Here is a 15,288-nt window from a genome sequence, read left to right on the forward strand (position 1 = left end):
GTGTGTCTAGGATGCTGCCCCACAGCATTACTTGACAAGATCCTCCTACGGCTTCCATGCTCAGTCAGACCTGAACATCATACTTTTGCTTAACAATGAGATATTTTCTATTGCCATCCCCTCCAGAGAGAAGTGTGTGCGTGACTGCCTACCTGAGCTAAGGTGGGAGGCATCAGGTGGTTTTGAGGTTAGCCTGGTTTGGCAGCAGATTTGCACTGAGATTTAAGGGCATATTCTGTGTGTTGTCACAACCCGCTGTGAAGCCTCAAGAAGACAAGCTTATCCTGGTTCCCGTAAGCCCCCTTAGACAGGAATCAATACCCTGTCCTCCTTCACAATGCTGACCCAAATTAAATAGAAAATCCATAGAGATGTAAAACAGAGGAAAACAAAAACAACCAAATGAATGCATTGATTTTAGAATATATACGGCTGGACATATCATGGCACAAACATCATTATGGCCATCGATATATGAACAAGTTCAATGAGTCTGCGGTCAGCTCGATGATTATAGACAGAAATATTTTTGATTTGTGACCATAATGCTGAGTAGCGAGGGCAGTAAAGTCACAGAGAACCAAAGCAACCACAGATTTCACACATCAGCCATATAGATGTGGAATTAATGCAATAAGTCAGCGTTCAGTTTTCCCGATATCAAGCGACTGTTTTTGTTTTTATGACATTTTATTCGATGCACCGGACAGAGAGCAAAACAGACTTTATTGTGTCTCTTTGTCCAGTCCCTGTTCCATCAACAAGCAGGGCATGTTAGCACTATAACTGTCTCTGTTTTTTTGCTCACCAACACATTGGTTATTTCTCAAAGGTGTTAGTAGGCCAGAGTAACAATAAAGGACCAACAGGAGCAATAATTACTTACTTCCTGGACGTCACTCTTAGAGCAGAACAGTTTATTATTTGACTCATTTCCTTTCCCGCTGGGCATCAGATGAGGACCTTGAACAACATGCTGGAAGTACTTTGATGAGCCAGTTCTGGCCATTTTTTTTTTCCAGGAAATCTTAAGTATCGGTCCATTGTTCTTCCTAAAACGGAGACTAAAATCAGCCAGCCCCACAGAAGTTGGCTGATTTAATGCTTCAAGGTTAAGGAAATAACTTTGAGTGGGGAAGTTTACGCTTATCTACTGAAAATATGATCCTCTTGAGGAAAAGCTGCCTGTGCCTATTTTTTATTTTTTTTTATTCTACCACCTATGATCCTTTCTTAATAGCTGTAGCAACGGAAAATAATAATTTTGCCTCAAGGTCCCATTTATCCAAGAATTCCTCACACCTAAGCAACAAAAAGAGTCATGTATTGCTGCATTATGATCACCTTCATGAACAATTCAGAAATGATACATCTGTAAATTTTTAGTAACAGAGCATATCAAACATAGTTGTTCCCCTTCATCTATCTGATATTGATTGACAGTTTTACTCATACAGCACATTCATGAAAACGGTAGACAGATTAAATATGATAGCAGTTTGGGATGTAATGTTTGCTATTTAAGTGATCAGTTAAAACATCAAGAAAGTGTGAAACATGATTGAAAATTGAAAAACGTTATATTTCCAGTATAAGGCATCATTTTGAAGAAAGCTTAAAATTGTAATCAATCTATCCAACTTGATGTCCTTGCTCAGAAATGTGTAAATGCCACTGGAATACCAGGGAGTCCAGGTTGTCAAAGGGAACTCCATGAATTACCAAGAGATCAGGCTTTTAATTAATATGCTGATGTAGATAAGATTTACATCTACACCATCTTGAGGGAACTACAGACAAGGACCACTTCTACAGCCTGCCATGTGCTTTGGAATGCATTTGTCCTTTTTCCTCTGGTGATCTTGGGGCGAGTCTCGGAAGTCTTTAACTTAAGTTAACTGCAAGCATTTTGTGTATTAAAAACACAGAGGCAACATTTAGGTTTGAGACTCGAGTCCTGACTGTACCTGACTGAAGATGATGAATATATATTTATATTACGGCTCCTTTTTAAAGTATAAAGTCACAAATGCAGTGACGATACAGACTGCTTCTGAAGCCAGAAAGAATCTATTAAGTCTCTAACAAATGAGGAAAGAGGCTATTCAGGGAATAAATTGGTGGTTTCGGCAGGCATGGCGCAACCCATTCCTGGCATGTCATAAAAAATCAGACGTCTTCATGAGACACTTTAAACTATCCTTGAATAGCTGACAGAATGAGGACCCGGTATAAATAATTAGCACAGTTTTCAACATGTTTGTCATTAGATGTGGAGAAGGCCTGCCATACAAGGCTACAGATTAGTCGACATAAAGATGATTCCACTTGAAATAATGGACTGAACTGGAGCAGACATGACAGTGCTTCAGACAGAACCCTAGAATATTGAAGAAATTCAGTCTCTCCACAGCTGTGTGTCAGTCTGGATCTTTGAGTGGCACTGGCACATTATCGCGGTGTCAGAACAGAAATACTTCCTCCCCCTTTCTCTCCCTCTAAAACTAGCACAGGTCCCTCGGGGGCATAAGGGAGATGGCTTCAAATTGATAATCACCAGTATTCATTATCGTGGTTCCTGGATTTACTCTTGAGTTCATTTCCTAATTACTTGATTATGTATCGAAAATTAATCATTAATGTTTTCCACTTGCAACAGTCTGCACAAGTCATTAATTACTTTAAGTGTCTCTCGATAAGTAATGATTGGTTCCTTTGCTGATATACCCCCCACTGCTGATTCCTTGTCACATACAGGCACATTGTTGTACATCAAGGGGTTGAAACATTTTCCGTTATATTGATGCAATAAATGGATCTGATGGGATGAAAAGCCACCACATCAGAATCACTCTCATAGTTTGGCATGTGACACACTTCAGGAAAATATTTTTTTCTCACAGCAGGCCGTTTTATGTTCTGACAGTTTTATTTGCTGGGGGTATCAAGTCACTTTTTGTCACACTGGTCCATTTGATCACATCATCTTATACCTAGTTCTTATTCAATGTTAAAAATGGCACATATATATAAAAAGGTTCGTAATGGCCGGAGAAAATGAATAACTGTTAATCAATTGAACCCCCAGATGTAAAAAGGAAGATTATTGAATATAAAATTGTGTACGTAACTGATTGCAGATTAGCTTTTGCAAACCTGATGGCCAAGTCCAATGTGACCTACAACTGCAATCACGATGCATTACGTATATAATTTTTAGTTTGATTGTATTTGTTATTCATTGTCATAAAAGTGGTACATTCATGCTGTTAAAGGTCAGATTTGTAAGATAGCTCATTGTTGAGACTTTTTCCCAATTGATCAAATGTTTACACTGTGGGTTGTTGGTCGGTCCATCCCACCAACCGAAGTGTCGGTATTTGAATGAGTCTTAACAATGAGCTATCTTACAAATATGATGTTTCATTGATTAAAAACCAAGTTGTACCCATGTGGCTAACGGTGACAGCAACATCTTACCCTGAATTAATGTGTATTAATAATTTGCCATTGCAAACACATTTTGAAAGAAGCATAAATAATGAAGAAATGTTGTCTGGCAAGTTGTGGAATGATAATTCTGAACTTATCACCTTGTGCTCCCTGCAACATCCGCTCTTTCAATACAGGACCACCTTGTAGCATCTAAAACAGTATCTCTCATTTTTGTTCAGTCTAGGTAGAATTTTCCTATACTAGGAAATTTGAGACAACAAAGCTGTATTTTAAAAGCATAATGTCTAGGAGATATGGTTGCCTGCTAATAATGTTAACAGGATGGTTGTAATGATGCTTTTTTTTTTTTTTTTAAACATATTTACAGTTTCAGGTTGTCTTGAAAGACACTAAACACAGTGTTGTTTTTGTTTTTCAACATATATTTTAAACATTGCTGAACAACAGTGTTTTTGGGCTCATGTTATTGTCCCTCCTTTGAGCTCTGCTACTATAGATCCTAGCTTCAGACTGAAATCCACAGTGTGTAGTTACTGAATACGAAGGAAGTTGCTCATATTTTGACATTTTTAATAAATGAACAAAAATAGATTAACGTTTCATACTTGGATTATCTTCAGCATTGTCTCCGCAGGGCTTGTCATATTAACATATAACTTTTCCACTAGGCTGTCTGAGCTATCTTATGAAAAAAATTTAAATAATAATCACATGTTTAATATTGGCAAATGTCCTAATTGTCCACCCAATTTTTATGATGCTTCACAGTTACAAAATCCTGGCTACAGACCTGAAATAGAATTAGCAAAAAAAAAAAAAGAAAAAAGTCCAACGTGTTGATCAGTGTGGATGAAAACAGGACTAAAGACAGATAAACATGGAGAGATTTGGCACGTTCACTGACAAATTTCAGATGAAGTGGGCAGTTTCCAAAACCAGATCATTGTCTATGATTAGTATGAAATCACTGTTTACTCCTCATTGAAATGTCAAATGAGAAATGGGTATGGATTACAGTGTTCACATTTTAGGTGTTTTATGTGAACCGATCAGTCTTTTGATAATCTTTAACTTAGCATTTTCTTGATCTTCGTCGTTTAAGAGTCGTTCACCTGTGCTTTCTATGAAGAAAATATCATCGTAGAAGAAGTCTGAATATATCAATAATCCATTAGACTTTTTGTCATTCTCAACTCTATATAGGCAGTCTTTCATCTTTTTTTCCTGGCAAAAAAAGCAAAGCTGAAATGCCATTAGACTGCTCTTAGATTGATATTGAATTGCCGTACTTCCTCTTTAAGTGCATTTCAAAGTATGGCAGGCATCCTTTGGGAAAACACAGATGGACTGTTTACCATCCCTGTGTCATTTCTTATTTTCCTCATTTCGCATGTTTAGCTCTGAATCCTCTCAGTTGGACATCTCTTCCCCTTTTTTCCTTTTTTCATTATTTAAAAATGATTCAACCTCAGACATACTGCATGTGACATTTTAGGGCAGTGACTAAGAGACACATCCAGGCCTCGCATGAAACGTTGACAGTTCTTTAAAAGCTTTTTATTCGGCTGAAACATTTGACGTTGTGTGTGGGCAACTTGTAGTATTTTTAGTTCTGATGATCAAATAAATCCTCAAAACTGTTTAATGTGCTGATAACATAAGAGGAACTGTTTTTTCCCCTCATGTGGCTTAATTATTTCATGTTTGTTTGGCATTAGTTTGACATGCGACCATTAATGAATTATGGGCAGTGGACAGCATGTATCCGACCAAGCCAAAAAATGCATATGAAACCACAGCAAGGCCAGATTTGCTGGGTCGTCTTGGCGTTCTACAAATGTAACTTCTTTGGGGAAGCTGGTGCGGTTTAAAGTTTATGACTAGAATATTGGTTTGGATAAGGTTAGAGTAACAGTAATGCATACGGTTAGGTATAAACATTTCCATTTTGAGAGTATGCCTCACTGCAAGTTACACAAAACTATTTACACATCTGTGCCCATGGACATACCCGTCTTGTCTGGCTTTGTGTCTCTCCAGGCATGAGGAGTCTTTTGTGTATTTACAGTATGTTGATGCATTTTTTGCATCGCTACCACTTTTTGGAGTTAAGCAGTTTGAAAGGAACAGAGAAAGACCCAAAAAAAGAGGGAGAGTCGGGGTGGGGGGGTGGGGGTGGGGTTGTCGGTGCATCTTGAGCAGATTTGAACAGGCACAGAACAAAAGGCCCTGTGGAAGTGGAAGTATGAGGAAGGTGTAGTGTGTATAAGCCACCATACTATGACTCATCTTTCACCTATTTTCTGTTAAAGATGCATGCATCAGTGTTTTTTGCTGTTCTTGTAAGTTGGTGCTCTTGCCCCTCCAGAAGTCGTGGGAGATCACTGTAAAAGTCCTTTTGGATTATTTGTAATTTAGAGCGCATCACTGTGTGGCCAGTGCCTGGGCTGAAATAAGACTCACTGGGACGGCAAGGCAGGGGGGTGAAAGTAAGAACACTTTACACATATTATTTCTGCACCATTTGGCCAAGCCTCTTAGCATGCACGTGTACAGTTATGCTGAGTAAACAAGTCTGGTGGTTGAATAGTATCTGCTTTGGATGGCGATGGGCCCTTAAATGGCAATATCAAATAATAGCATAAGTTGAATGTAACAGCCAAATCTGCTGTGCCACCAGATGGCACAGTCATGAATTTGTGTGGTTCAGCTGTGAAAACTGAAGTTCAGAACCAATTAGTGTTGATTTGATTTATGTCATAAACACATTATTTAATGAAAGATCTTGTTATTGACAAATTAAAGATTTTTTATTTAAGCGGTCAAAAGGTATTACAAGAACAGTTTGAAATGTGATGTCTCTGACCTCTTCAGTCCTACACTGGTACATTTTCATATAGCTGTCACAAAGATGACCGGTGGCTGCAAAGAAGACAAATGTCTTTCCGATGAGCAGAACGGGAAACTGAATTTAATATGAATGGATTGATATGAGCCAGGAAAAAACTTGTGCAATAAGTGTAGTTATTTTTCCTACATCACAGTATGTATTCATCAGGAGCCAAATTCAGGTCAGCAGTCTGCTCTGTCACCTTGTATTCAGTCAGTTGAAACGCTGGTGTTTGTATGGTCACATACTGTAACACACAGCGATAAAGCTAACAAAGCTCCATGTCAGCCTTCTCCAGGATGACTGAAGTGGACGCGAGCTGGTTATGGAAGTCAAAGAAGGGCAAAAAGTGAACAGGGGTGTGTAATAAAAACATTTTGCTGCACAATCCAAATGTTTGATAACCAAACAGTTACACTGTGAAGCTGAAATAAATGGATGGTTACCCACTGATGTTCCTCCAAGTTCTTCCAATTTGAGTAATACATAACATTTGGGCCATGCTTGATTATTTTACTTTAGTGTTCTGTTCAGTAACATGATTTTCACACGGCTACAGAATCTTAAAATGTATTTATAATTTCAGAACTTTTATTTAATCTATTACAGTTGCGGACAGTCATTTTGCAGAGAGCACACGCTGTATTCAGTTTCTGGGGGGCGGCGGGGCATGTTAGGCAGGTTTGCACAAAAAAAAAAAAAAAAGATTTTCTATCTTCATGTTTGCCAGGTAGAATTTTGCATGTACCATGAGTGAGATTCTCCCGTTGCCCACTGGCAGTCATTGACATGCAGGACCGTGCCTCAGTGAGAGAAATGTTGTTTTCTACAAGGCTCTCTGTGCACCCGAGTCACTCGTCGAAGCAGTTCCTTTATCAGAGCAAAGCAGCAGGATGGAAGAGCACATCTTGGGCTGATAGTGGGGCTGCCGCTCCTGACTAATCCTGCTCACTGCTGGAGAAATAAAGAAATAAATAAGCGAGGACTTGAGAAAGGAAAGGAGTGAAAAATTTAGTTGTATGGAGAGCAGTTCAAAGGCTTTCAGTCATATGGTGGAGATCTCTCCTTCTGATCTATAGATAAAGATGAGACTGCAGAGACTGTATATTGGCTCGGCAAGACAGACAGAGATAAGGAGAGATAGTAGGAGAAAGGTGTGTGAGTGTGTGTACATCTGTATGTGTGTGTGTGTGTGTGTGTGTGTGTGTGTGTGTGTGTGATCACATAGTACATTTAAAAACATCCTATTGATTTTCGCAAATCAAGTTTTCAGGTTGGCCCTGTAAGTGTATTAAATATGAGAAGGCTTCATGTGTATTAAAAGAAGTACATTCAATTGTAATGGCTTCTACATAACCTTCTGGTGTACGTTTTATGGTGTCTGGGTTCAAAATTTGTTATTGCATTTCACACCCGAGACACACATTAGTGCTTGAGATGGAAGAGAAGAAGACGAAGGAATGCAGCGAGTTCGATTATTTTCTTTCTCCACATTTTTTTTGGTCTAAATCACATTGCTAAGCCTTTTAAAGAGGAAAGCATGCAGACATTTTTTGCAGTTTAAGATGTCCAATAATGTCGACTGGGCTTTTATATTTGCTCTTTACAATATGCAAATGGGGAAATCAGTGCAAATATATACATACAGTATGTTAGAACTTGTATTTGTTATCTGTACGGATGTACTGTTAAATGGGATGATGCAAACGGAAAGACAGATTCTTACTTTGCAGAGGTAATTAGGGCAATAAATGTAAACAGAACAATAATGTGCCATCGCGACGACCACAAGCTACATATTAAAAAAAAAACAAAAAACAAAATACACTGTCAGTGTTCAGTAGTGGATAACAATACGTCTTCATGAGCGTTAAACCCTCTGAGTCTTTATAAATGATGTGAAGTGGGCTACGGCTCCAATCATGTCAGACACAAAGAAAACCTGGATTCAGAGTCATTAAAATGGTTCATTGCTCTTTTTTCTAATTTACTGAGATTAATAATAGGCGATGAAAAACATATACTCCAAGGAGTTCTTTAATTTGCAGGAGTTTACAACAATACACTCCACAAGGAGACTCCCCAGTCAGTGAATAAGAAAGATGAAGAGAACTCAATAGAAATTACCGCTGAAAATTGAAAAGAAAGAAACAAAATAAAAACAGGGAGGATTCTATAAAACAGAAACAAAAAAAAACGTTATGCCCCCTGGGTCGATTCTTTTACTTCCTCACGAACAGAAATAAAAAGCATTTCAGTGCAGAGAACTGTGATTTATCTGCCAAAGGCACATGGATGTGCAACATACTGTAGCCAGTCACAGTGGAGTGACAGGAGCTTTGGGAAGTATTGTACATCTTTGTAGTGTCTTTCCTCTCACGATGTGTATTTTCAATACTAAATAGATAATGGAGCAGTCTAGAGGCCTGGAAGTACCCTACCCTCAGCCTGTGCACAGAGTGCTGAATATGGGTGATGTTCTGCCTGAAGGCAAACTGTGGCAATAAAAAGCCTTTCAGGCGGACAGGTTGTCAGCACGTGGTTCAGTTAGTGACGGAGCAATTGCTGCTCGTTCTGGATTCTTGAAGACTCTTTGACAATGATGGGTGCATCTACAATGTCCAGAAAAGATCTGACTCAGGAGGTTTTGGTAAAACTGCAGTGACCATATTTCCTTTATACTTTAGCAAACATGAAAGTGTTTGTTCATGACTGACTCTGCCGCTTTTAAATAACGCAAACCAGCAGTTGTTCTCGATCTGTCTTGTTGGAACATTTGTGTTTTTGCTTCTACAATTTGCTGGACAGAATAACCTGTTCTGGCATACGGAAGCAATTGAAAACAGCATGCACCTCTGACCTTGACCAGAGCACTTTATATTAACCTATCAACTTACACAAGGTTAACTCATTTCAATCAAAGCTTTGGTTCAAGGCAAGCAGGCAGATGGCAACAAAATCAAATATGTTCAGAGGTGTTTGACCACCCTGAAACCAACTGCTAAATCGTTTCCATATCTTGTAGCATATCACCATTTATACATAAAAAATGAGGGTTTTTTATCACTTTCAAAGGTGCTATGTATGTACAGCTGACTGTTTCCCATCACCGGTCCAACTACTCAAAAGAAAAAGCCTTAGGAATGACATATTGAATTAATACCCAGCTCAGCATTCTTTCCATGCAGATTGAAATAGAAGTCCTGCATCTTCCTTTGGACTTCAGAAAAGCCCAGTGAAAGACATGGTACATGCACCCATTCCCCCCTTGCTATCCACCTCCTTTGAAAGGATGACAGCTACATCACAGTGAGTCAAAATTTTGAAGCCAATACTTGGCAGCCCAGCGGTATTTTTTTTTTTTTTTTTTTTTCTCACGGAGCAGCGGAAATCAGGGATCCTACAGACATCACAGAATTCACTTTATTTCCCTTGCTGCCTGTGCTCTCTCTGTTGTTATCCTCTGAAGGCTCAGTATGACCCCCCAACACTTTGTTGTTATTTTCAATATGAAATATCCATTCAGGGATTACTTGATGCTTCTCAGTGTTTATTCTCCACTCCGCCTACACGGTTCTCGCTAAATGCAAGACAAATTGAGCATTTTAGGAACTGGCACTTCAGTCAAAGCATTTGTGAGTATCATGCCCCATGTTAAAGCATTTGAAAGTTAATACGGCGTGCGTGTGCATGACCATTGTGATTAGTTTAGGGCATACTGTATTTTTGGAAGAGCAGCAACACTTTCTGTCCTCTTGGCTGTTAAATGCTCAATCGAATCGAGATTCAGGGTTGAGTAGTCAGAGCGAAGACAAAAAGTGTTACGGTGAGAGAGGGACGTCAGGAAGGAGAGAATTGAAATGGAAGAAGTGTGCGAGCGTTGGTCTTGGCTGCCCGGTTATTCTATGAGATGCAGCTACATGCTTCTATGTTGTGTTGTGCATCACTGATCTCCTCCTGCACACTCACCCGCTAAGCTGTGGTCATGCCCACCATCTTTCCCACATTTTTCACCAGCGCTCCCAATGGCTTTCATCCCATGTGCTTCCTGGAAGCCAGTTCAGTAAAAAAACAACCCCAAACACACACACACAAAAAGGATATCGCTTGTATAATCTCCACATAAAATTCATGTTATAACACAGCCGTATCACGCGTCCAAGGCAATAAATGAGTAAAACCATTTGGCACAATGTATAAAACATGATCTCCTCATCTGCTGTGTGTTTTGTGGCACCGGCGTGAACCAGTGCTGCTGTTTGTAATCAGACAGAATGCTTTACAGGACACTCACAAGGGTAAGGCCAGGGTTCTCAGAGGTGAGCACTGCTCCAGTGTTAGCCATTTATCACCAGTGCAGTGGGGATGGAGGAAACATGCTGCGAATGCAGAGTGGTATTATCCTGGTCTCTTGATGTTGCCAGTGATAAACATTATGCTAGAGGCCAAATGTATCTTCCGCCATTATTTAGAGGACTTTGAATTGGAATTCCTCTGCTGCAGGCTGACCAAGATTACTTAGTATATTTGATGTTTACAAACAGGCATTCATGTTTTCGTGGGACGGATAAAGCATGGTATGAATATCGTTCACTTTAGCCTTAGTTTAGTTTTTCACCAAGCAGCTTGCACTGTCTGGATAATTCTGATGAACAGTAAGCAAGATTGAATAAGCAAGAAATTGCACCCTATTTAAATGTTATATCGGTTCATTCAAATGACTGATTGTATTACCTTCAGTAATTACAACTGATAGTCAGTGTGATTATTACAATGTTTTTGTTCTTGATCCATTGTTCTACATAGAAATGCTACAGAGGCCCACTGCAGTACCTGCCCCCCCCCCCCACCTATATTCACAAAACACAACTCAAATGGAGAAAAAATTACTTGTATGGCTCTAAAGAAGAACACTTTATTGTAAATTGATTAAAAAAAAAATAAAAATATTCTGAATCTTTTTTTTCCACAGTTTCTGCTACCATTTGGAGCTATTCGAGCATTTTGTGTTTGTGGCGACAGAAATAGATGCATTAGAACATGGAAATATTACAAAAAGATGAGGCCAAAACAAAGAGGGACAAACTGCTCACATGTGCGCCATTGCAGATAACGAGTTTAAAAGAGCATCTGTTGCTGCGCTCTGAAGATGGAGAGGGCTGCAGTGAATGAGAGCTGTTATGGTAAATGTGTCCTCTTCAGAGAATAGCGTCCACATTCTGTTATCTGCTAGTGGCCCACAAATCTCCAAACATGAAATAACAAGAGTTCTGACAATCAAAGTCATTTTAAAGCTGAGAATATGCGCAAAATATGCTCACATCCGATTTAGTAGAAATAAACAAAAGCATGGGTGTGTCAATATATTTCTGCTGGATAGCAGTTTCATCGAGATGAGTGGTCTGAACTCCTGAAAGGATCAATTAGTGATTCCTCTTTGAGCTAAAACAACAGTAAACACTGTTCGAGCTGATTGCAGACCTCTCGGTCTCGTTCTTCAGCTTTTTGTCACTTATATCAAAAGGACACATTTGACTGGCTTGTAAACACCCCATTTCAAAGTCCCATTCCTGTTTGAGTAGTAGGGCGAAGCAGAGACAATATATCCTTCAAATTCTGACAAAGTCTGTTTCGACAAAAAAAAAGGAAAAAAAAGAAAAAAGGGGGGCAGTTTCATGATCATTCCTTACAAAATGACATGCTTTCATCCCTGCTACATCCTCCCTTGGTATGTCACTGTATCTATCCCAGCTTTCTTTTTGCCCTCCTTTTTTGCTTTTGGCAGGAAAAGACAGGAGACATGAAACATTTCCCCTTTTTTTTTCATCTTTGACAAGGCCTGTGAAGACAAGTCGGAGAGAGGAGGTGTGCCATTTTTCTCCAACCGCCAACCAACAAAATGTAACAGCTCCTCTGCACTGGAGAGATCACCTTTCCCTCAAAGGCCCCAGAAGCAGCGGCACCTTCTTTGTGACTCCTGAGATGAATGTTTTGAAGGGACATCAAGAGCATATACTGTACTGCATACTCAAGCTGCAGCATCTTGCAGTCAGCATCTTATTTTCCCCCTCTAATGTACACAACCTCCCCGACTTCCTTTTCTCTTTTGTAGTTATTATGTGTTAAGCTGTTATGGGAGCGTGAGTGAATCTTTTTTTGTAATTGAGCTTATTTCCACAAAGAGATTTTGATAACATCAAGCTGCTGCATTTTACCCACGTAAAACCTCCTGCTGACACCTCCTGGTAATAGGCTTGTCTCAGACACAAAGGGCTGAGCTTGACATCTACCTTGTGATGTCAAGGGTTGTTGGCAGGTTGATGGACAACCAAGAATGGCAGCGTTGCCCCCTCGCTACCTAATTAGCTCATAGAAGGAAATGACTGTGAATTCAGCGAGGTTTGCACTTATCTAAAAATTTCAATCCTCCTGCAGATAGCTGTTTTTCACCAAGCTGGCCTTCCGGGCAGGACTGTTGTCAGGAAAAGGAGCCGTTTGAATCGGCACGATAAACACAGATCTTATCAAGCGCCCGGGCCACTTGCCCTGAAAGATGTATGAGATCATAATGGAATTCTTGATATTTGATAAAAGAATTAATATTACAAATGCCCAAGCTTGGAAATGCTGGATCTAAGTGTGCAGCATGTCCAGTGAAGAGATTAAAAGGGCAAAAAAATTGGGTGTCATGGGACCAAACATTTATCAGCTCAGCTTCTCACAGAAGTAGAAGCCAGGCGACCCTGAAAAAGCTGCCAGCGTCGCACAGGGCAGAGCAGAGAGTCTGTTTTGTAATGGATGGAGGATTTTTTTCTTTATATATTCAGTACACATAAACACATCAGAGCACACCTCGCTTGGGGGAGGCGACAGGGGCTGCAGAGAGAGTGTGTAGTGGCATAGAATTACCATGAATAATTAAAAGACTGGTGTGGGCATTCTGGTAGCTCTTTGATTGACTCTGAAAGCCCCAGGAAGAAATTGGCAGATGAGAGCAAACTGCAAAATGGCCAGCTCTTTGCTCTCAGCTCCCTGCCTAAGATTTGCTCAGCTAAAACCTTGAATCAGCAGTGTGCTAGGGGGCCCTTTTTGTGTCTGCCTGCCCCAGAGTCAGATCCAAATTCTGCTCATCAAAAAAGAAAAAAAAATGAGAAAAAATACAGGGAACATAAGTTGGCATGTGGGCACTCGGAGGTGACGCGCTTGGTTTTCTTGGGCTTTTTTTTCGTTTGATCATCCATTCATCAGTGTAAATGAAAGGCTGGAAAGCGGTTTAAGATGTTATTCCCCTCAACAGCTTTTTGGCTATTACATGCATTCTAGTCTCACATTCATAGTTACAGTCACGTAACAGTATTACAGAAGAACAAAAATGGCTGACATATGTCAGTGCTAGGGGGGATTGGCCCGTGGGGTGTCATCGTCAAATTTGCTGAGTGCACAGGAAGGAGAGGTCAACAGGGACTGGGGCTTGGCAGCAGCCCCTCACCTTCCCAGAGTGTCCGGATGTGGGCGGCATCCCATTACTCATCCATATCATTTTGCCAAGCCAGCACCAATGTCCTTAGATATGTGACATGAAGGCCATTCAGCTAAATGAAACCTGCAGGTGACTCATGTTGTTCTGTTATAGGCCAGTGCCAGTCACCAAGATGCCTGTGAACAGTTAGATTTTTTTCAAGGTGTTTCTTGGCGTTAGAGTGTTGCCATTTATTTGAATATTGAAATATATTGCTGTTGCCTGATGCTGAAATGCAACAGGTTCAGTCTTCGCTTTACTTCATCCTTGTGATTTTGTCTGCTCTTCATTTTATTAGATTTGCTCGCAGTCCTCCCTTCTTCCAGATTTTACCAATGACGTCTTTTATTGTCTCTTGCTGTTGCCTTCGGCATGAGAAAAGTTGTACAGTATGCAGAAGATTCACTGTCAGCATGTTGCCATGGTTAGTGTTCAAGACAGAAGCTTTATGCATGAATGAAATCATGAAGAATAACTGAGACTACAAACAAAGCGGGGTGGACACAAGGAAATGCGCAAAATCTGACCATTACCTTAAAACATTCATTTTTTCCTCTGTGGCCTGGTGAAAACATCCAGTAAACCCTTTCAGTATCGCTTGGTAATAAATGCATGTCATGTTTCTACACACTTATTATAGAATCTCGGGGAGCTGAAATCAAATACATTTTTTTGTTGTTGTATTGTGGAATGTAAATTATTTCTTTAAGTTTAGTGTTGGTAGTGTAAATTATGCCTCCTGCCCATCAAAATATGCACATTACCCAGTATCATTTGCATAGTGTTTCATCTGATAACTGCAAAACAGCTGCACACAGTGAGTCTGAGTAAGAGTTACTACTAGGTATACTACAGATCTCCCAAACATGCCACTCAACACAAAAGCTCCTTTCACTGACAATCGCCACTAATGAAATGTCAAATGGCTGCCTACCTACCCGACTGCCTGACCTGAATTTGCTGTCTGATGCCCCTTTGTGAGAAAAATAGCTGGTTGCCAAGGAAGATTCTTGCTAGAAAAGTGGTACAATGGGACACATTTTACGCTTCTCCAAAGCATTTTTTGACTTATGCATAGCTGTAAACAGTGGACGTTCTCATTGGGATGGTGGTACACATAATTGAGCATCTTCTACCAAGGCCAGGGCTGTTGGACTTCCCACATTCTATCTTAGTATTTTGTTGGCCTATTATTTAGGATTCAGTCTCAAGAGCAAAAATGTTTCTTCTTCTTCTTCTTTTTATTTATATCTCTGATATGGCTTCTCAGTTGGTCTTGAGGCAGACAAGTCCATTTTCCAGTGTTGATTTTTGAATTGTTTTTTAATACAACATTTTTTTATAGATACAGTGGTATGTGCATCGTGTTCTTCAGCGGCTGGTGATTTTAACTGTTTCCGTGTTTGTTTCTCGCCAAGTCAAC

The 15,288-nt window shown here is 39.9% G+C and overlaps 1 protein-coding gene across 7 annotated transcripts in view; it reads left to right on the top strand.

Annotated features, from left to right (window-relative positions):
- LOC119018500 (protocadherin-9) overlaps positions 1-15,288 on the top strand; it is a 209,267-nt gene that overhangs the window by 94,866 nt on the left and 99,113 nt on the right. The window contains exon 4 of one of the 7 annotated variants that reach the window (XM_037096216.1): positions 12,184-14,590. The exons of the other annotated variants lie outside the window; for them this stretch is intronic. Within the exon in view, the coding sequence (XP_036952111.1) occupies positions 12,184-12,327 (144 nt within the window). The 3' untranslated portion in view covers positions 12,328-14,590. Of the gene's footprint in view, positions 1-12,183; positions 14,591-15,288 lie in introns of those variants that run through there. 7 annotated transcript variants of the gene reach the window in all.

The sequence above is a fragment of the Acanthopagrus latus genome, chromosome 4 (assembly GCF_904848185.1).
Source record: "Acanthopagrus latus isolate v.2019 chromosome 4, fAcaLat1.1, whole genome shotgun sequence".
Taxonomy (NCBI): Eukaryota; Metazoa; Chordata; class Actinopteri; order Spariformes; family Sparidae; genus Acanthopagrus; species Acanthopagrus latus.